A 20,698-nucleotide genomic window follows, 5' to 3' on the forward strand; every position below is an offset into this window, starting at 1 on the left:
CGAGAAGTGTTTTCAAGCCGTTATCTAAAATTGAGAAGACAAGTTTCCGTCAGTGTAACTGTTGTGTGTGCTGTATGTTATTGAATATATTATATATATATACTGCTAAAAAAAATGAAGGGAACACTTAAACAACACAATGTAACTCCAAGTCAATCACACTTCTGTGAAATCAACTGTCCACTTAGGAAGCAACACTGATTGACAATAAATTTCACATGCTGTTGTGTGCAAATGAATAGACAAAAGGTGGAAATATATAGGCAATTAGCAAGACACCCCCAATAAAGGAGTGGTTCTGCAGGTGGTGACCACAGACCAACTTCCCATTGTCTATGCTTCCTGCTGATGTTTTGGTCACTTTGAATGCTGGTTGCTTTCACTCTAGTGTAGCATGAGACGGATCTAACAACCCACACAAGTGGCTCAGGTTAGTGCAGCTCATCAGGATGGCACATCAATGCGAGCTGTGGCAAAAATTTGCTTTGTTTGCTGTCGCGTAGTGTCCAGAGCGTGGAAGCGCTACCAGAGACAGGCCAGTACATCACAGAGACGTGGAAGGACCGTAGGAGGGCAACAACCCAGCAGCAGGACCGCTACCTCCCTTTGTCCAGAGGAGCACTCCAGACCCTGCAACTACTGCCAGCACTGCCACAGAAATGTGCAGTGTCTGCTCAAACGGTCAGAAACAGACTCCATGAGGGTGGTATGAGGGCCCGACGTCCACAGGTGTGGGGTTGTGCTTACAGCCCAACACCGTGCAGGACGTTTGGCATTCCAAGAAACAGCAACAAGATGGCCAAATGTCTGCCCTGCCACTTGCGCCCTGCTTGCGTCACTCACAATGGATATAGCCTCTATGGTTCCACCACATAAGAGCACCCAAGTGGAACACTGGCAGATACAACCAGTGGAGAATCGAGTGAACTACTGCACATCTAACAATCGCTCCAGCATGACTTACATCAAAGTTGGATCAGCCTGTAGTGTGGTTTTCCACTTTAATTTTGAGTGTGACTCCAAATCCAGACCTCCATGGGTTGATAAATTTGATTTCCATTGATAATTTTTGTGTGATTTTGTTGTCAGCACATTCAACTATGTAAAGAAAAAAGTATTTAATAAGAATATTTCATTCAGATCTAGGATGTGTTATTTTAGTGTTCCCTTTATTTTTTTGAGCAGTGTGTGTGTGTATATATATATAAAGAAATGTTACATTTACCTTTGGCAGCGATTACAGCCTTGACTATTCTTGGGTATGATGCTACAGCTTGGCACACCTGTATTTGGAGTTTTCCCCATTCTTCTCTGCAGATTATCTCAAGCTCTGTCAGGTTGGATGGGGAACTTCGCTACACAACTATTTTCAGGTCTCTCCAAAGATGTTCAAGTCTGGGCTCTGGCTGGGCCACTCAAGGACACTGACACTTTTCCCGATGCCACTCCTGCGTTGTCTTGGCTGTGTGCCAAGGGTTGTTGTCCTGTTGGAAGGTGAACCTTCGCCCCAGTCCGAGGTCCTGAACGTAGGGATGGTGCCAGGTTTCCTCCAGRCGTGAAGCTTGGAATTCAGGTCAAAGAGTTCAGTCTTGGTTTCATCAGACCAGAGAATCTTGTTTCTCATGGTCTGAGAGTCTTTAGGGGCCTTTTGGCAAACACCAAGTGGGGTGTTATGTGGCTTCTGTCTGGCCACTCTACCATAAAGGCCTGATTGGTGGAGTGCTACCGAGATGGTTTTCCTTCTTTCGCCGTTTTGAATCCAAAATGGGTGACCTACGTGATTCGTGTAGATCCGATGAGATACGTTTGGGGGTGGGGGGGCTTTGGATGACTACTGGCTGTTAGCGAACGAGTGATGCGCGTTTGGAGATTTTCAGCAAAACACCGTTCCTCAAAGTTGTAACGCGTTAGTTGCTTACTGGACCCTGGCAATCTGTGTGAAATGTTAACTAGCTATCAAACTAACCACTATCTGTTAACTAATGTTATCCCTCTACAGTATGTGGTTAATTTTCAGAATGAGAGAATTAGTTGAAAATGAGGCGTTGCTTGTTAAACAAGTGGATTCAGGGATCAAGTGTAGCTGGAGCTGGGCCTGGCTTATGCTGGATGCTACTATAGAGGTGAAAGGAACACCACACACTTTCTCACTTTTGCTGGCACATTGTAGAACAGATGTCCACAGGCAGAAAGTGTCACCTTTTTGGGCCCTCACCAGTTTGCATCCCTGATGCAAGGCACGACAATCTAAATAGGGTTTTTCTTCTCGTTTTGATATATCCAAATTAACCTTAACCAATTGAAGGTAAACACCAGGGTTTCYCAACTGGCGGGCTGAATTTGGCTGTGGTTTTATTTCGAACCCAAAATTTTCGGAGCAATTTTTTAAATGTATAAATACATTTAATTGTTGGACATAAGACTGTAAAAACATACGTTCAATACAGTGGAGTGTCCACTTACACCCTTAGCTCTCGCCCCTTCCTTTCCACAAATATGCACTTCAGTACTCTTCCATCACCCAGGATTTCTCTGCATATCACATAACTTCTTATCAGTCAGGAGAGGCCTTGAGTTATAGGGAGTACACATTACTGCAGGCCGCTAAATAATTACTTCTCATACACAAAGAGCTTGAATTTATCATTGAAATTCATCTCTAAGGATATATAAAAACAATTATTCATWCTAAGAATGCTATAAAACAGTAAAGATATAAAACTGATTTATAATCTAACACAAATATTTWGATTTTTTTTGTATTATCATTTGTCTAATACTGTTTCCATACAAAATATGCAAATGATACATGTACTAATCCACTTTTCAGGACACTGGATGAAGTYAGTATGTTTTAGGTCACTTTAATTAGAAAAATACACTCCCAGGACTATTTTAAAAGATCGTTGATAGAAAGATAAGTGTTTATCTGAAATAAAGAACAGTACTGCTACATATGAGAAATACATTTTAGTGTKCATTTTCTAAGAGAATCTTGGCTAAAACACATTTCCAATATCAACAATTTCTTCAGTAAAAGTCTGAAAAATAAATCTCAGAACAAGCGCACACAATGTGGTGAATGCACAAGCTTCTGAAGCTATGAGCCATCAATATCAACACTTAGATGTTATGGATATCAATGCTGAAAATGGATGGGCCTACTGACAATGAAAAAAGAAACCAATTGTAGAATATATGAAACCTTGACAAAGGTTAGCTTTACAAAGTAAGTTGCAAATTGATCTGACGTAAGCTGCATGGTGTACAAAAATGGTTCCTAAAAATATGCAGTGGTCCGTTTTACTAGGAATAGTTGCATAAGTGTTTTTGGGACACGTGCCTCGATTATGCCTATAATTCAGGTGGCTGGCATCCTGTTCATGTGCACGGTTTTCTTTAACAAGTGTCTGATAAATTAGGTCAGATGGGAAATTCTAAAAGACTATTTTCTCCCTTCTCTTCCCGCAAATGCCAGTTAGATCAGGGCTCTATGGCTAGGGCACACAGAGAGGAGGCTAAAGGGGGCGGCCTGTGGCTGAAAATGAGGTTAGATCTTATCCAGTGGACCACCTATTGATACGACAGCTTGCACCTGAACACCTAATGCCGCTCATATAATCCGCAGAGAATACATTTCCTCAAATGTAGGCTAGGTCATGTAAGGAGGCACGCTCCCCTTAATCCAACTGTAAACACCGGAGTGGTGGGGCCACGGTGCACGTGCCGCTCCCCTGCAGTAGATTAGGCCGACCGTGCATCACTTTTTCCCCAGTAGGCGACATCACGCCTCACTGTTGATCAACTCCTACGATAGTAGGGTGGGCGGGGGGCACCTGGAGATGCGTCAGGGGGGAGGGGATCATAGCTGGCTACTTAAACCAGTGGTCCTGTCCACTCACCCTGGGCATACCGTGTTTGTGTGAAGCAGGGTCCGGACAGCCTCCCCAGACGAAGAGAGTGAAGATATGTCAGGAGGACGTGGCTCAGCAGACATGGATGACTTGCAGGACCTGCCTGAACTGCCGGTGAGTTGAGACTCAAGACATTCACCTTAAAGGAATGGCTCACCGATTTTGAATGTTACATTTGTTTATTTTGCATCTCTGCGGGATTTTCTATTGATTCCCTGGGTCATTTCATGTTTTTTCATGGGTATCTGAGTTATTGCCGTTCAAAGCAGGCAGAAATCCTGCCGGTATGACGTAGCACCGTGATAAAATCTCTCTCACTACACTGAAAGATAATAGGAATATTACTTTTAGATCACGAAAACATCTATCGTACATGTCCGATTTCAATACAGGCCRATGTCATAACTCGGGAGGATATCTCCTCTCGAATAAGCCATTGATCATATTTTACTATATTCCTACCTCAAGAAAGGTGTAATTTTTAAAGGAGGGTCTAGCACATTTTTCCAACTAGTCTACCTCTTTAGTCCAGTGCGCATTGCATGGTGCCGTTGCCAGAGATATTATAGAAAGGAGATAGGAATCAAATGAATGAAGGAATATGTCGAAACGTGSCTATTTTCCTCGAAAGTACSTAATGTCACGATTCCAAATCTATAYGATACTACAGATAGCAAGTTAATTATCTCACATCTCGGAAAAGATTTGTAATATACTTCTTGTTGACAGAATTGGTGGCAATGTTGGGTTTTTGCGTGGATTTTCCTTTAACATCACTTCACAACTTCCCAGACACTAAAGTTGACACTACCTGATTGACTGTCGTAATTTGTTTCTAGGTGTTTTAAGACTTAAAGAACTGTTAACATGTCATTCATGTGTGTGTTTTACTTTCACAGATCAAGAAGGCAAGGCATGAGCACAACGTTGGACTGGATAAAGAGCCACGGTCAGTTTGTTTATTTCTAACATGCTTTTTAACATGGCCCATTTTGTCTCTAGAAAGTCACTTCGGATGATTGAGATCTATGTTCTGATAATAGATGACTGAAAGAGCAGACATTTGAGAGGGTTTGTCAGCTTTTTCAGCATTCTCACATACACTAGAAGATAATTTTGTGATTGTTTCCTGTTGTGGGTTGTACAGTGGTGTTTGTTCTTATTAACGGCCTTTCAAAGATTCTATATGGTGGCTAGACTGATAAATGTATTACTGAATAGTTTGATGGTTCAGTTTTACTTGACTCTCATTAGCTCAGATAGTGCTGTCGGTGGGTAGTAAATAGGCTTGTGATATTTGGTAAATGAATGTTTTTTTTTAGGGGATTGGGTGGTGATGACCAGAGCCCCCCTACTCTCTTGGGCTCAGGAGATCAGGATGACTCCTTCTCCTCCTTGTCTAATGCCCAGCTTGATGGAGGTGAGTTGAATAAAAGAAAGCCTAAGAAATAAATGGCTCTAAAAAAAATGCTCATCCATCTATTGCAGGGCCTAAAATGTACTTTTTTATCCACCAGCCCCTGTGGCAGGTAGATTACGAAGTCTACCAGCAACTCACAAAATGGATGACCGTGCTTTGCTAAATTTCATTTCATTTTTGGTTCATTTAACTTTTTGTGACCTGAGTCTTTTAACCAAAATATCAGAGACAAAATGTTCAGCTGCCCCTATAAGAGTCCTGAGTGCGAGTGACTTGGGATCTGACTAGGGCGTCTCTTCGCTATTGGTTGAAGCAGCAGACTCAAACTAACGTTGAAAAACAACCGATCTTGTGAAAAACTGTAAATAGCCAAGAAACACGAGGACAAAGTCTCACTTTGAAGACTTTAGAGTAAATTAGACCAACTTTTATTGCTGTGCGCAGTGCCTCAAAATGAATCTATCAGCACTGCACTTCACTGGCAGGCAGTGGTGTTGCGTGAGGTGGGATATAGGATTCCTATTTCTTTGTGYGATTAGCTATGAAACAAAACAGCTGACATACTTTGAAAACAGCTACTGCAGAATTGTTCTAACTCGCACRTGCTCATTAGAGGTCGACCGCTTATGATTTTTCAACGCCGATACCGATTTATTGGCAGACCAAAAAAAGCAGATGCCAATTTTTATATATATATATATTTGTAATAATGACAATTACAACAATACTGAATGAACAATGAACAGTTTTATTTGAACTTAATATAATACATAAAGAATATCAATTTAGTCTCAAATAAATATTGAAATGTGTTCAATTTGGTTTAAATAATGCAGAAACACAGTGTTGGAGAAGAAAGTAAAAGTGCAATATGTTCCATATAAAAAGCTAACGTTCTGAGCAAGGAACTTAAACATGAGAACATATGAAAGCTGGTGGTTCCTTTTAACATGAGTGTTCAATATTCACAGTTAAGAAGTTTTAGGTTGTAATTATTATAGGACTATTTCTCTCTATACCATTTGTATTTCATATACCTTTGACTATTGGATGTCCTTATAGGTACTTGAGTATKGCCAGCCTAATCCCGGGAGGTGATGGGCTTGAAGTCATAAACAGCCCTGTGCCTCAATCATTTCTAAGAGCTGCTGGCAAACACAGTAAAGTGCTGTTTGAATGAATGCTTACGAGCCTGCTGCTGCTTACCACCGCTCAGTCAGACTGCTCTGTCAAATATCAAATCATAGACTTAATTATAATATAATAAACACACAGAAATACGTGCCTTAGGTCGTTAATATGGTCAAATCCAGAAACTATAATTTCGAAAATAAAAAGTTTATTCTTTCAGTGAAATACGTAACCGTTCCGTATTTTATCGAACGGGTGGCAACCCTAAGTCTAGATATTGCTGTTACATTGCACAACCTTCAAGTTATGTCATAATTATGTAAAATTCTGGCAAATTAATTACGGTCTTTGTTAGGAAGAAATTGTCTTCACACAGTTCGCAACTAGCCAGGCGGCCCAATCTGCTGCATATACCCTGACTCTGCTTGCACTGAACGCAAGAGAAGTGACACAATTTCCCTAGTTAATATTGCCTGGTAACATGAATTTATTTTAATTACATATGCAGGTTTAACAAAATATACTTGTGTATTGATTTTAAGAAAGGCATTGATGTTTATGGTTAGGTACATTTGTGCAACGATTGTGCTTTTTTCGCAAATCCGCTTTTGTTAAATCATCACCCGTTGAGCGAAGTTGAAGTAGGCTGTGATTCGATGATAAATTAACAGGCACCGTATTGATTATATGCAACGCAGAACAAGCTAGTTAACCTAGTAATATCCTCAACCATGTGTAGTTAACTAGTGATTATGTGAAGATTGATCGTTTTTTATAAGCTCAGTTTAATGCTAGCTAGCAACTTACCTTGGCTTCTTGCAGCCACAAGGTCCTTTTGATGCTGCACACGCGTAACAGGTAGTCAGCCTGCCACGCAGTCTCCTCGTAGATTGCAATGTAATCGGCCAAAAAGGCCGATTACCGATTTGTTATGAACTTGAAATCTGCCCGATCTAAATCGGTCGACCTCTAAGTGCTCATACTTGACTTTTGAATATTTTCACATTTGCGAATGTACTGCTCTCACTGTAGAGCCCTGCAAATTGACCACCCGCCAAAGTAGCTGGTGAAATAGACATTCTTACCCGCAAATACCTAAATCTACCCACATTTGGTAGGTGTTCATTTTATGCCCTGATCTATTGTGTGTGAGCATATAAGGAATAGATGAAACTTGTAGATGGCGTTAGTGAACATAAGTGGTAGTTCACTCATTGGTGTAGATGGTTGACTGTTGTCTTTTTGATTTCAGGGAGCAGGGACCAGTCTGGTTCAGACAGAGGAGGAGCAGGGCCTCAGGCTTGTGAGGAGTCCATGAACCCCTACACACACACTGGTATGAGCACAACATCCTACACAGGGTTTCCCAAACTCTGTCCTGGGGACCCCAAGGGGTGCACCTTTTGGGTTTTGCCCTAGCACTACACAGCTGGTTTCAAATCCTCAAGCTTTGATTATTTGAATCAGCTGTGTAGTGCTATGGCAAAACCCAAAATGTGCACCCTTTGGGGTCCCCAGGACAGAGTTTGGAAAACGCTGCCCTGCACACGCCGGTACGAGCACAACACTCCTTGGGTCTACACAAGCTTTTAATTTGTCATAGTGAGACCATGTTTTGTAAAATGTGTTTAAGCTGAGGTTTGGCTACCATTGTTCATGTTTTTCCAGCAGTGACCTGCAAAGAGCTCACCATGACAACAGCCTCTGAATATAATTCCCACATCTACCATGGAAGCAGGTGAGTATCGTCTGCTGTCATAGGTTATTCTGTGTTTTCTGGTCCTGGAGAGCCAAAGGGGTGCATTTTTTAAATTTTATTCCTAACACAACAGATTTATCTGTTGTCTAAGGCTTGATGAGGAGTTGATTTGTTAAGTCAAGTGTGTTAGGGATAGGACAAAAATTTGTACATCTTTGGGTTCCCAGGACCAGGATTGGGAAACACTGGGTTACTTGTATGTTGGGACTTGCATGACAGTTCAATTCAAACTTTATTGTTCCCGCAGGGAAATGCTTTGTGCAGCCAGAAGTAATCAGTGTGTGATGACTTCTAGTTCTACTGTATAAATGTTAATGTAAGAATCTGTCTGTGGAAACTCTAGACATTAAAAAGTTCTGGTCAGGACCTATATTTATCAAGTGTCTCAAAGTAGAAGTGCTGATCTAGGATCCGGTCCGCCCTGTCCATAATAATCTGAACTATTATGATCTAAAATGTCAAACTGATCCTAGATCAGCACTATTTATCTGAGACACTTGATAAATGGGGGCCCAGGGACCATATTCACAATGCGTCTCAGGGTATGAGATCTGCTCAAGGATCAGTTTGGCCTTTTAAATCATCATGCATCAGATTACATGGACAAGGGCGGACCTGATCCTAGATCAGCACTTCTACGCTGAGACAATTGATCAATGCGGGCCCAGCTCTCCACTGCATGTTATTGGGAAGATAGTTTTCCTCCAGTAGTTCTCACAGTCCCCGTCTATCCCACAGCCCAGCTGTCACATCGTACAGCAGCCAGGTGGCCTTCCCTCCTCTGACCCAGTCCACTGTGTACACCGCCTTCCCCCAGGCAGGACAGACCTACGGCCTCCCACCATTCGGTCAGTCCTTTCTCGCTCTCTCACACACACACAAACACTATTCACCTCCCTTGTCTTCTCTTAACATTACCTGCACAATAACCCAACACTACGCTTCTGTTCGTTCATTATTACGCTTGTTACGCTACGTCAAGCTTTTGCACTGATTCAAATGCCCTAAAATTTCCAATAAGTTTCACTCCTTTGACTGAAAGGTCTTTCTTTAACTCTTTTCCTTCTCTACATCTTTTTTAAATTTCCTTTTACAACTCCCTCTCCTACCTTTTGCTCCCTCTCTCCCCCTCTCTCTCTCTCTCTATCCATCCCTCCCTCAGGTGCTATGTGGCCAGGCGTTAAGACAGAGACAGGGCTGCCTGATGCAGTGCCTTCTGTTGGCCAGCCTGGGTTTCTCAGCTTCAGCTCTGCATATACCTCAACCCAGCCAGGCCAGGTGCACTATTCATACCCCAGCCAAGGCAAGCCATCGCCATCTATCAATCTCACCACCCTGACTCACATCATATAACCTAACGTAGCAGATGTAGACAGACGCCTGAGAGGATTCCCTACTTCTGTTATTGAGCGCAAATGGAAGTTAGGTTGAAAATACTGTGTTCCTGAAAACCGGAAACATCCGCTTTCTGTCTACGCCAATAAGGGTGCACTTCATATAATAATATTTCCAACCAATGTTTGATTCACACTACAGGACCAAACTGAGCCAAGCTGTGCTGGGCTGGCCTGGCCTGGTTACGCATCCACAATAGTTGCTCTAACTGTTCTGGAAAAGGCAATGTGGAAGGAAAATATCCAACCCAGCACATTACGGTTCTGAACAGTCCCATAGTGCAAGTCAGGCACAAGCTTACTGGACAAGGAAATCGGTGCTATGATTTATGCAGATGTGTTTTTGCACTTTTCACTACTACAGTTACTGCGCTCACTGGTGTGAATGATCTATTCATTGAAATGGATTGAGATGAAGTATTAATTCTTGTCTGCGTTTTTCCAATGTTTGAGGTGTCTGTTTTCTCTCTGCCAGGCTCCAGTTTCACTACATCCAGTGTGTACACTAACATCCCCTCAGCTACCACGGCTACACCTACAGTGACTCACCAGGTAAGGATTGGCTAGCTTTGACCAGGGAAATTAGGGCCTCAAAAGCAAAAACATTTATCTGAAGGTCTCTGTTAGGGCTGTCGGGGTCATGAAATTTTGGCAGCTGGTTATTGTCATGCAAAAGTCTGCTGGTCTCACAGTAATTTACCATTAATTAACATAAACATGTTTAGCATCTCAAGGCTCCACTCATACAAGCAGCATACAAGCCACTGATATGTGCCTTTTTGGAACATCTACATTTAAAGTCTAATAAATCAATTTAATATACACCATCACAATACATTCATTATTTATTTTAGGTGGTCTAAAGAAAAAATCTTCCTGTTTTTGTTTTATTTTCAGAACAGAATGAGTTGGCTTTACTGTATGTTATCTGACTATACACTATGCCATAGGCTGTAGGCTTGTTCATTTAGCTGACCAGATATGCTTATAAATCCAGTGCCACTATTATATATTCAAAACAAAAAAATGTATTTCGCCTTTATTTAACTAGGCAAGTCAGTTGAGAACAAATTCTTATTTACAATGACGGCCTAGGAACAGTGGGTTAACTGCCTTGTTCAGGGGCAGAACGACAGATTTTTACCTTGTCAGCTCGGGGATTCGATCTAGCAACCTTTCGGTTACTAGTCCAACGCTCTAACCACTAGGCTACCTTTATTGTATGAATCATCTAATTGAACTTAGCTAAATAAAATAACTTTTGTCATAAATGATACAAACATTAGAAGGCCTTAGAAATCCAAAGATATTTGAGCTGCATGATGCGACTATAGGCTATTGATCATTTTGAGAAAGTTACAAAAAAAGTTTGCTCTCTGTTCCTTGCCTCAGGTTGCACGTACTGTTCTCTCAAGTGATCATATTTTCACTCATCAGACTATTCTCAATTTAATCTTGTCTTTACCAATATGTAAAATATATTTAGAATGGCCCATTATCAAATGGGCAGGAACAGGGTCAATACAAAAAAATACATGTCATCCTTATGCACTGGAATAGCGAATGGAGGCCACTTTTCCCGACGGTAAGTTTTTTTTTTCTTCACTCATGTTGGTTAGGCTGCTCCGGTAATTTCGCTGCGCCACAGGTGATATTCCGCGCAAACTCTGTATGCCATGGGCTCTCCAACCCTGTTCCAGCAGCTACCCAGTGCTTAATTTGAGAAACCAAGTGAAGTCTGTTGGGGAACATCGATAGTAACATGTTTTCACAAAACATTTTTCATGAAACTGTTGACAGCCCCTCTCTGTGCGCTGGAGAAAGGAATGAAGTAGATGGAAACTCAGAGTGGTGAGATATTCTGTAGCTAAAGGTAATCTGTCAATCTGTTCATTATTAAAATAAAAATCCCTATTACTAAACTATTCAAAATCTTAAACAAATTCACTAAGTGTAGGCTAAATCAGAATTTGTTTAATGTAGGCTAGACCATATACCAAAGATATCTTGAATCAGTATTTTTTTTAAATGTTTTTCTGCCATGTGTATTATTTGTTGGTTATGTATTGTATAACGGCCCAATAATTTTTTGGTGGGGGCTTGGGCTTATATAGGCCTATGCTTATTAATAAGCTCTAATATGCATATGGGTATTTTTGAATGAATCGTCTCCTTAGAAAGCGCTGTCCATTTTTTTTGTTTTTTGTTGTTAGGCTTTGAAACAACATCCAGAATGGCCATGTGTTCTACTCTGTTTCAACCTATTGTTGAACTTCTTTCTTCGAATTTATCAATCACAATGAGGTGGGATTTTGATGTGATTTTTCCTTTGCATTGTCAGTGGTTAGAGGGACAATAGAGCCCTGATTAGCAGACCATTAGGACCTGATGATCGTTAGCCAGTTGGATAGGCTACTACTAAGGCATGTCTAGAGTGCATAAAAGGAGATTACCGTGACTCAACTTTCATGTAGAATTTTACTGCGGTCATGACTGCCGGTGTGGTGCTAATATGGTCACTGCAACTGCCCTCGTCTCTGTAGCAAAACGTCACTGGAGCATATGTAAAGTTACAACCTACGGCAAGACCAAAATCTCTACACAGAGCCTTCAGTGCAGTGCAGGGTCAAGGCACAATGCATTTACGGAGTATGTCTGATGGAGTATGGCTGCCTCACAACTGCCATACTTTTGACCAGAGCCCTGTGGGACACGGCCTGTAAATCCATCCTTGATTGTTTCATGTCCCTTCTCTGTATGTGTCTCTCATGCTGCAGGAGTTCAGCAGCTATAACTCTCTGGGCCAGGCCCAGTTCCCTCAGTACTACGCCCCGCCTCCTAGCTACTTGCTCGCCGGCCAGCCCAATAGCGAAGGGAATGGATCCAGTGTGGGTGTGGCTGGCTATCCAGCCATCAAGACGGAGGGCAGTGCCTCCGCTGGACTGCCCAGCACTACAGGTACTTCAGCCTTACTTCATAACAATAGCTAGTACCGTCTTACCTAGGGTTACAAAGCTACCGGTAGTTTACAAAAGTTAACGTTATTTTGGTAATTAACAGAATCAATAGCAATCTATGGTAACTTTGGTAATTTATACTTGAATAACTTTTAACAAATGTATTCTTATATAGTATTCATTGTTTATCAGTGTCCATGAGTTTTTCTAGTAGATAGGATATTTTCTCTTGAATCATATTGGCCTAATTAATAAAAAAAAAACATCTAATCAACAATTTCATAATTTTCAATTAACTCTGCAACTCTTCCATTGATTGACGTATTTCACTACTGCCACCAGTTTGACACCAAAACATTGACGACTAATACATAAGATAAATGGGTGGGGAAAAATATAAAGGATATTAAACACCAATGGTTTATATTTAGGATAATGTTTTACAGCTTTGTCATTATATTTTGTTAAAATCATCTTGTTTAATTAAAATGGTTTACATGTGATGAGGCCACATAGAGGGCCAGAGATCATTAGATACCTGTAAAAACCTGAAGTACGCAAAAGGGCCATTCGATTTCTTGTGATAGATTACATAAAATCCTTGAAAGATGCCAACATTCTGGTAGTTTACTGGTAAATCTTGAAAGTTTCCAGTAATATACCCTCCCTTTGCAACCTTAGTCTTACCTTATGACCATGCAGGTATCTATAGGTACTTTTGATAACTCCCGTTATCGGTGTCACACTGCCTTACCGGATGAATGTCAGTTCCATGTTTAGAATATAGCTGGATGGATAACACTGGGATCCAGTAGTTAATGTGTTATCAACATTGCTTTGATTACGGGCTTGTTAGGCCATTTAGGCTGAGGTGTTCAACATTCAGAAACATAGGAGATTGTGTCAGTGCTCAACTGAATTGTCAACTATCAATCCACAACCTGTCTGCCCTCTCCCTCAGACGCGTCTCCACGTGAGAACCTCCCGACCGGAGTGGCCCTCCCGGCAGGTGTGGCTCTCCCCACAGGGGCCCGGGACCAGGATGAGGCAGGGAGGAGGAACCCTGCTGGCAAGGCCAAGGGGAAGGCCAAGAAATCAGACAGCAACCAGCCCACTGACAATGACCTTGAGGTAACTATAGGACCCACATGAACAGAGATGCACAACCACTTACTCACCCAGGCACATACAAATTTACCAGCTACTTGGATGAAGTTATTTTTAAAGTAACTTTCCAGTGAAAATCTCACTTTTTAAATGTTCTGTTAACTCGTACCCAAATAATGTTGTTGACTCATCCTATCCTCGTATGTGGCCAAAGCATACATTTAAAAAAACACTTCAAAAACCCCACCTCAGACTGTTTAAAAATGCAGTCATTCATATACAGACTTACAAATTAACCAGCTACTCAGGTGACTGGTTCTTTAATTGTCTTTGTTATTTTTGTATCTGCTCTACAACATGTTATTTTGTTTTTACATGTTCATGTAATTTTATAAATTGAATAATTTCTGATTAATCCCACTCTTTAGTTACTGACTTTTAGTTACTGACTCATTCCTCTCCCGTCTCTTTCAGAGAGTCTTTCTCTGGGATCTGGATGAGACCATCATAATTTTCCACTCTCTGCTCACCGGCTCCTTCGCTCAGAAGTTTGGCAAGGTGTGTCTTTGGGAATGAAGAAACATTGGGGAAATCACAACTATCATGTTTTGCGCTGTAATCTATTATTTTAGACATCTGTATAATAGAGAGAATTTCTCTGTTGATGTGGTAAGATTTCTATTGATATGAATATAACCTCTGTCCTGTTGGGGTTGAGTAGGACCCTGCCACAGTACTGAACCTGGGTCTTCAGATGGAGGAGCTGATCTTTGAGCTGGCAGACACGCACCTGTTTTTCAATGACCTGGAGGAGTGTGACCAGGTCCATGTTGAAGACATGGCTTCTGATGACAATGGACAGGATCTGAGGTATGGACATGTCTTCAGTTATGATGCTGCTGGAAACAACCAGTAAATGCAAAAGGCCATACTATTTAGCTAAATAATGAGGATTTGTGATGCTTATATCAGGAAACGGTAGTGACTCAGTGACCCTAATTTCCTCGCTCGCCACATACAATCCTCTCATCAGCACCTATAACTTCCTGGCGGACGGCTTCAACGGCCCCAGTGGTGGAGGGGCCCCAGGGGCCACTACAGGAGTCCAGGGTGGAGTGGAGTGGATGAGGAAACTGGCCTTCCGCTACCGCCGTCTAAAGGACCTCTACAACGGATACAAATGCAACGTGGGAGGTGAGATGTGTGACAACTGTGTTTGTCTTCAAATTTGGACTAATCACCGGACTGTGACTTACTGGGAAACCCTTAGGGCACGGCGTCCAAACACTGGTGACATCTGAATATTAATATCCGCAATATTACTTTGAGACGTTAAAGTTGATGCATTGTTCAAATAAAAACTGTATGCTTTTGTGTACTCTTGCCCTGTCATAGTATCGCCTGGGAGGAATATTCCTGTTTGTGCACAGTAATTTTTTTGTGTGCAGCATCCTGGAATCTAGAATCTAACCAGACATTGATATAACAGCCAGACCTAAAGCCAGATTCCAATAGATGGAAAAAGAATAGGGCGACGATGGGGAGGTTGTAAATGTGTTCCTGCGCCATCTCCTGGTTTCTGTGGTAATAACCTCTAAACGCCCTGCTCTGATGGTATTGTTTTTATATACGGCATCAATGCAAGAAATGAGTGATGCTATATTTGTGTTATTGGGCCTTTCCTGGTAATAACACATCTAACTCCTCTGCTCTCCTCCAGGCCTGCTGAGTCCCATGAAGAGGGAGCTGCTCCTTCGACTGCAGTCTGAGATGGAAAATGTGACGGACGCCTGGCTTAGTACGGCACTCAAATCCTTGCTGCTCATCCAGTCCAGGTCAGCACAGTGAGTTTGACATTTTAGACATTCTATGTTCTTATTTTACAGTGTAATTTGATGGGTTTTTATTTTTTTTTACTGAAATTTGGAAGTGTATAGTAGTGGAGTTTATTGTGGCCTTACTCACTGTGTGTGCATCCGTGTCCACAGGGGTAAGTGTATGAATGTCCTGGTGACGACCACCCAGCTGGTGCCTGCTCTGGCCAAGGTGCTGCTCTACGGCCTGGGGGACGTCTTCCCCATAGAGAACATCTACAGTGCCACCAAGATAGGTAAACTAACACACAGACCTTAACCCATGTTCTCCATAGCCGTGGGGTTTAAAGGATTTGTATTTGATCCAAGGTGGATGAAATGGATTAAATCCAGCATTTGAGTATCTCAGCTGAAAGTCAATCTACTAGTGTGTGTCCTTGTGACTATTTACTTATGATTTTGCTGTGGTCTTTCTGTAGGGAAAGAGAGCTGCTTTGAGCGCATCGTCTCTCGCTTTGGGAAGAAGGTGACCTATGTGGTGGTAGGAGATGGCCGTGATGAGGAATTTGCAGCAAAACAGGTAGGCCTATGTGTATTTGGGTATCGGCTGCATATTACAAGGTATTAAGACTGAACAAACAGCCGGCAGTAATTCTTCTTTGTTGCATACAGTATGTCAAGTACTGCTGGTATTCACCATTTACACTCAACACTCCAGTAAATTAGTCTTGGTGTATTGATTTGACTGTTGGCATCTCTGCTCTGTTTTTGCAGCACAACATGCCTTTCTGGCGTATCTCCACCCACGGGGACCTAGTATCCCTGCACCAAGCTCTGGAGCTCGACTTCTTGTAGAGCGGAAGGGATAGAGGTCTGACACAGAGGGAAACAGTCAGTCACACCACTGTTCGCTTGTGGAGTGACTTCTTTTCTTTATTATTATTATTAGGTACTCGGCTCTACCCCAGCCCTCTGAAATACACACACACACCCTTACACACCTGCTGGCCCTAGTGAGTTACTCTTGCCCCAGTGTGATGGCCATGGACTGAACTGAGGTGGACTTGGGGATGGCAGTGGTTGGGAAGTAGACTGGACAGATATACTCTCTGATGCAGGGCTCCTGCCCAGCAGCACTCTCCCTATGGCAGCTATCCTGACACTGGGCACAGCAGTCAGAGAGGACACAACTAAAGGGAAGAAGACAAACCTCTGGCTCCACAACCCACAGGCTGTTGTTCCTCTGTGTTCATCCCAAATGACACCCTATTCCCTATGCAGTGCACTACTTTTGACTAAGTAGTGACTATATATGGAAACGGGTGCCATTTGGGATGCACACTGTCTCTCATTCGTGGATCGACCAAAGCAAAGGTCTGCAGCAATGTCGGGCATCACGGACGGATGCTTTGGATTGTTTTAGAGCCCTCAGTAGCTATACATGAAAGGATAATGTCACTAAATTAATTATTTTTATCATTTTTAGGTTATTTTGCACTCATTCCAAAGCTTGAAAACAGAATTCAATGTTACTGAGGCAGCATTGAGTGGGGTTGGTAATTGATTTAGTTTTTCTAAGCATATGATGAGATGGCTACTTAGGAATGACCTTCAATTGCCTTCTGGATGTAACCTTTCTACTAGCTATACTCTAGTACTGACAATGTCCTCCATGGAGATAGAATGTTGTGTTCATTATAAAACCACCCTTCTTTCAGCTGTCCCGACCTCTCCACTGTGTCAGACTTCAACAGCCTAACAGTCTTCTGTGGTCTTTTTACATAAACTGATGTGTGGCAAAGACAATGACTCAATGAAGAACCTAGCCTGTACTTCACTGCATGATATCTATGGACCCCAGGTTGCTGTATATTATTACCTAAGATAAGCCAAACCAGGCCTTTCTGTAAATTAACTTTAAAAGACCAAGGATGGGCCTTCAAAACAATGTGTAATTTCTTTAGCATTGTGCTGAAGTTCAATGTGTGTACATGTATACATAACCTTTTAGAAGCTGTCCCCACTGGGCTAACTGTTCCTCAGAGCACAGCCCTAAGTGTCCTTGAATTCCTGCAAAGGGACTTAAACTTGACAAATAGCATTTAAAAGCAGTTCGCTGAAAGGAATGGCAAATGGCACAATTCAATCACATGTTGTTTAAGATACAGTGCAATTGTTGTTATTGTTCAATACTGGAAATTATGTTAGACCAAGTCACAGGAGGTTTGTCTGGTCAATGTGGTCCTGATTACCTCGCATGACAGATATTTTCCATCACAAAGATCAACTGCTTGAGTCATTGATAAATGGAAATGTGTGTAGGTCGCAATTGTAAAATCAATCTATAGTTGATTTGTATGGTGCGGGTCACACACAAGCCCAGATACCATTATTTCAATGTGGTGGGTAACTTACCAAAAATATGTGTTGAATTATTTCCCAAGTGTGACATCAGTTTCCAAATACCACAGATTTTCCTATCGTCACATTTTGAATAGAGAAACAGCAGCATACAAAGATATGTCCCCAAGTTGGTAATTCATCTGTGAACTAGCTGGGGTGCCCAAAAAATATACAGCCGCTGTCTGTTTGCAGTGTAGTCAGTCGATCTACCCTCGTCATTATACATATTGGGGGGGAAAACAGGGATGATCGTGCAATACATTTCTGGTCAGTGGTAATGGTATGCCTGTTATTAACTGGTCTATATTTCAAGGGACATTTTGTTGCCGCATGTAGCTAGCTGGTCAAGAGAGGTGGTTAGAGGGTTGATATTATTAAACCCTGGTCTGTGTGAGATTAGGACTAAACAATACTGAGCCTGAAGAAGATTTGGCAGTTTTACACACCCCTGCAGCTTGACCGTAAAGAATGTGTTCTTTGTGTATTTGTTTGCATCTTTCTAGAGTGTCTTGTACATATTTATATTGTGCCTTTTTAGCCATCTATATTGTATATGAATATATCATCTCTAAGGGAAATACTTAAGTTGTGTTAAATGCATTTATCAAACATGGTTGTTGTTACACTTTAGTTTAAGTGTTATTTTACTAATACCTTTTTTTACCGTCATTAATCGGTGCTGAAATCTTTTATTTGTAACTATCAGTAGCACTGAAAAGCTTACTGTATGTGAATAATGTATTTTTTTCCTTTTGAATAAGTTTTATTTTCTTGTTTTGATTGTCCTGCCGATGACAAATGTTACAGCGGAAATTCTCTCCTTTAAAGACGATTCGCAGCTTTGTTCACCAAGTCATAGCATCCTTCCCTTTGTTGAAAACTGAATCCCAATGCTGTCACGTAGCATTTGAGTCGCTGTGACTGGCTTTTACTGCTTAGACAATCAAATCTGTATCACATGGTACTTTGAATGGTGCCCAGATCCACCGCCTATGGTGAAGCATGTATATAGACTTGCAGTATGTTTGGTGTATGTTCTCCTAAAACAGTACATGTTACTACCTAATGGAGTTAAGAGGAAATGGATGCATTGTAAAATGATGAATTAGATCCTTTAGAATGGAAGGGTGTCCTGGACATGGCATTTTGTGAAGTTGACACACATTTGGAAGTCAGCATACCCAAACCAAAATCCCTTTTATTGTTGAACTGATCATTAGATCATCTTTAGTTTTGTTTGCCTTTCACCCTTTTGGTTGGTATGATTTAGTTTGTTTTATGTTAGGTGTTTACGGTGCATGTATTTCTATCAGAGATGGTTTCTGATTTAAAGTACTCTGTTGCTACAAAAATTGATTGTTAAAAAAAAAGCTGGGTCTGCTTTTTGCATTTCCCTTGGATTTGTGTTGAAGACTAAGAACTATGTACAATTTTATAAGTGCATTTTTTTTGACCAGTCTCTGTTGGCTGTCATTGTAGTGTTTTACATTTCAACTGTCAAATGCAAGGAGCTATGAAGGCACAGCTTTGTAGGGACATATCTGGCTCAACTTGATCATGTTATTTCTTGAATACTCAGCTAGTGTGACTATCTTCTGTAGAAAAAAAGCCTTGATGATTAAACATTTAAGTGACTTGTTTTCCCACCCCACTTTTTTTGTCTGGGACTGGAACACTGTTGAAGGCCCAATAAGGTTGTCCTGTGTATATTAACACTCAAGGCAATTGTAAATACAAATAAAATGACTTTGAAAGTGCCTGGATTTCATCGTCTTTGCACATTTTATAGTCATGTTTGCATACAAAGAACAAAAAATGCAAATGTACACCATAAAGTGCTTCAGAACCTCTCTCTAGCAGCTGTATGAAAATGATTGTGTGAGAGATGACACTTATTAAATCCCCTGAGTTTATTACCATATAATCATAAAAATGTTCACGCTGGAGGCCCTGCTAACATTTCAGTATGTAACCCTGATCAGCTGTGGTCATGAGACTGCAGTAGTAAGAACTTCATGACAATGATACACATTTCTGGAATGTTTACCGTGCTATGGGAAGCTCAATTCGTCTAATAGTTTGCCCCGATGACTTCAGAGGCTCTGTCCCCTTCCTCTGATGGAATCTACCACCGGCCCGGTTCAAATCGTCGGCAGCTCAGAGATCAGAAATGTTTTGATTTCTGGATTAACAACCTTGTGCTATACTGGGGCACAAGGTTAAGGCTATTACTCAGTGGCTTTCTTCCATGCTATGCCAGAGGCCTGGGTCTAACGACTTCAAACTGCCTAATTCGGAGCTGCTAAAGCAGGATTTTAAAGACTCAAGACAGCGGTCAATCATCATCTTTACAAATGTGATCACTGTCCTATTGCATGTATTAAACCCTTTGATGCATACAATCACATATTTGTGATCATTGTTGAGTGCACGGTCCCTGCAGCGAACCATCACTAATATGATTGGAACAGGAGCAACAGAACGTATGTTGCAACAAACGCGTCTAAACTATCATTGTCTGAAAAGCATCCAAATAATGTTTTGTACTAATTGGAAATAAGTCTTCACAACTTTATTCCTCAATTTCATCTTTTATTGTAAAAGATAAACGCGAACATCATCCAATCATCACCCGAACACATCCACAGCCAAACTCATTCCATAAACCAGTCTAAATAACAGGTGTAGCTGACCAAAACATAAGTTAGTGACTTAACAGTTAGACTTATTTACAATGTGCCACATCTCTGGTGAGCACAAGGGAGAAATGCAATATTGTTTAGAAAAGAGATGCGTGTC

General features: G+C 41.4%; 1 protein-coding gene across 7 annotated transcripts in view; it reads left to right on the plus strand.

The window, feature by feature from the left end:
- LOC111954752 (eyes absent homolog 3) overlaps positions 1-19,656 on the plus strand; it is a 32,451-nt gene extending 12,795 nt beyond the window's left edge. Inside the window, exons 2-18 of one of the 7 annotated variants that reach the window (XM_023974662.2) lie at positions 3,932-4,028; positions 4,814-4,863; positions 5,237-5,334; positions 7,718-7,801; positions 8,134-8,203; positions 8,963-9,072; positions 9,387-9,527; positions 10,094-10,170; positions 12,396-12,576; positions 13,537-13,706; positions 14,157-14,240; positions 14,404-14,552; positions 14,716-14,876; positions 15,403-15,526; positions 15,671-15,792; positions 15,976-16,076; positions 16,271-19,656. In XM_023974662.2, the coding sequence (XP_023830430.2) occupies positions 3,969-4,028; positions 4,814-4,863; positions 5,237-5,334; positions 7,718-7,801; positions 8,134-8,203; positions 8,963-9,072; positions 9,387-9,527; positions 10,094-10,170; positions 12,396-12,576; positions 13,537-13,706; positions 14,157-14,240; positions 14,404-14,552; positions 14,716-14,876; positions 15,403-15,526; positions 15,671-15,792; positions 15,976-16,076; positions 16,271-16,351 (1,863 nt within the window). In that variant the 5' untranslated portion in view covers positions 3,932-3,968 and the 3' untranslated portion in view covers positions 16,352-19,656. Of the gene's footprint in view, positions 1-3,928; positions 4,029-4,813; positions 4,868-5,236; positions 5,335-7,717; positions 7,802-8,133; positions 8,204-8,962; positions 9,073-9,386; positions 9,528-10,093; positions 10,171-12,395; positions 12,577-13,536; positions 13,707-14,156; positions 14,241-14,403; positions 14,553-14,715; positions 14,877-15,402; positions 15,527-15,670; positions 15,793-15,975; positions 16,077-16,270 lie in introns of all 7 variants that reach the window. The other 6 variants (XM_070436181.1, XM_023974661.2, XM_070436179.1 and 3 more) reach the window with 6 other exon arrangements.
- Positions 19,657-20,698: the final 1,042 nt, after the last annotated feature.

Source organism: Salvelinus sp. IW2-2015, linkage group LG30 (genome assembly GCF_002910315.2).
Source record: "Salvelinus sp. IW2-2015 linkage group LG30, ASM291031v2, whole genome shotgun sequence".
In the NCBI taxonomy this organism is placed as follows: Eukaryota; Metazoa; Chordata; class Actinopteri; order Salmoniformes; family Salmonidae; genus Salvelinus; species Salvelinus sp. IW2-2015.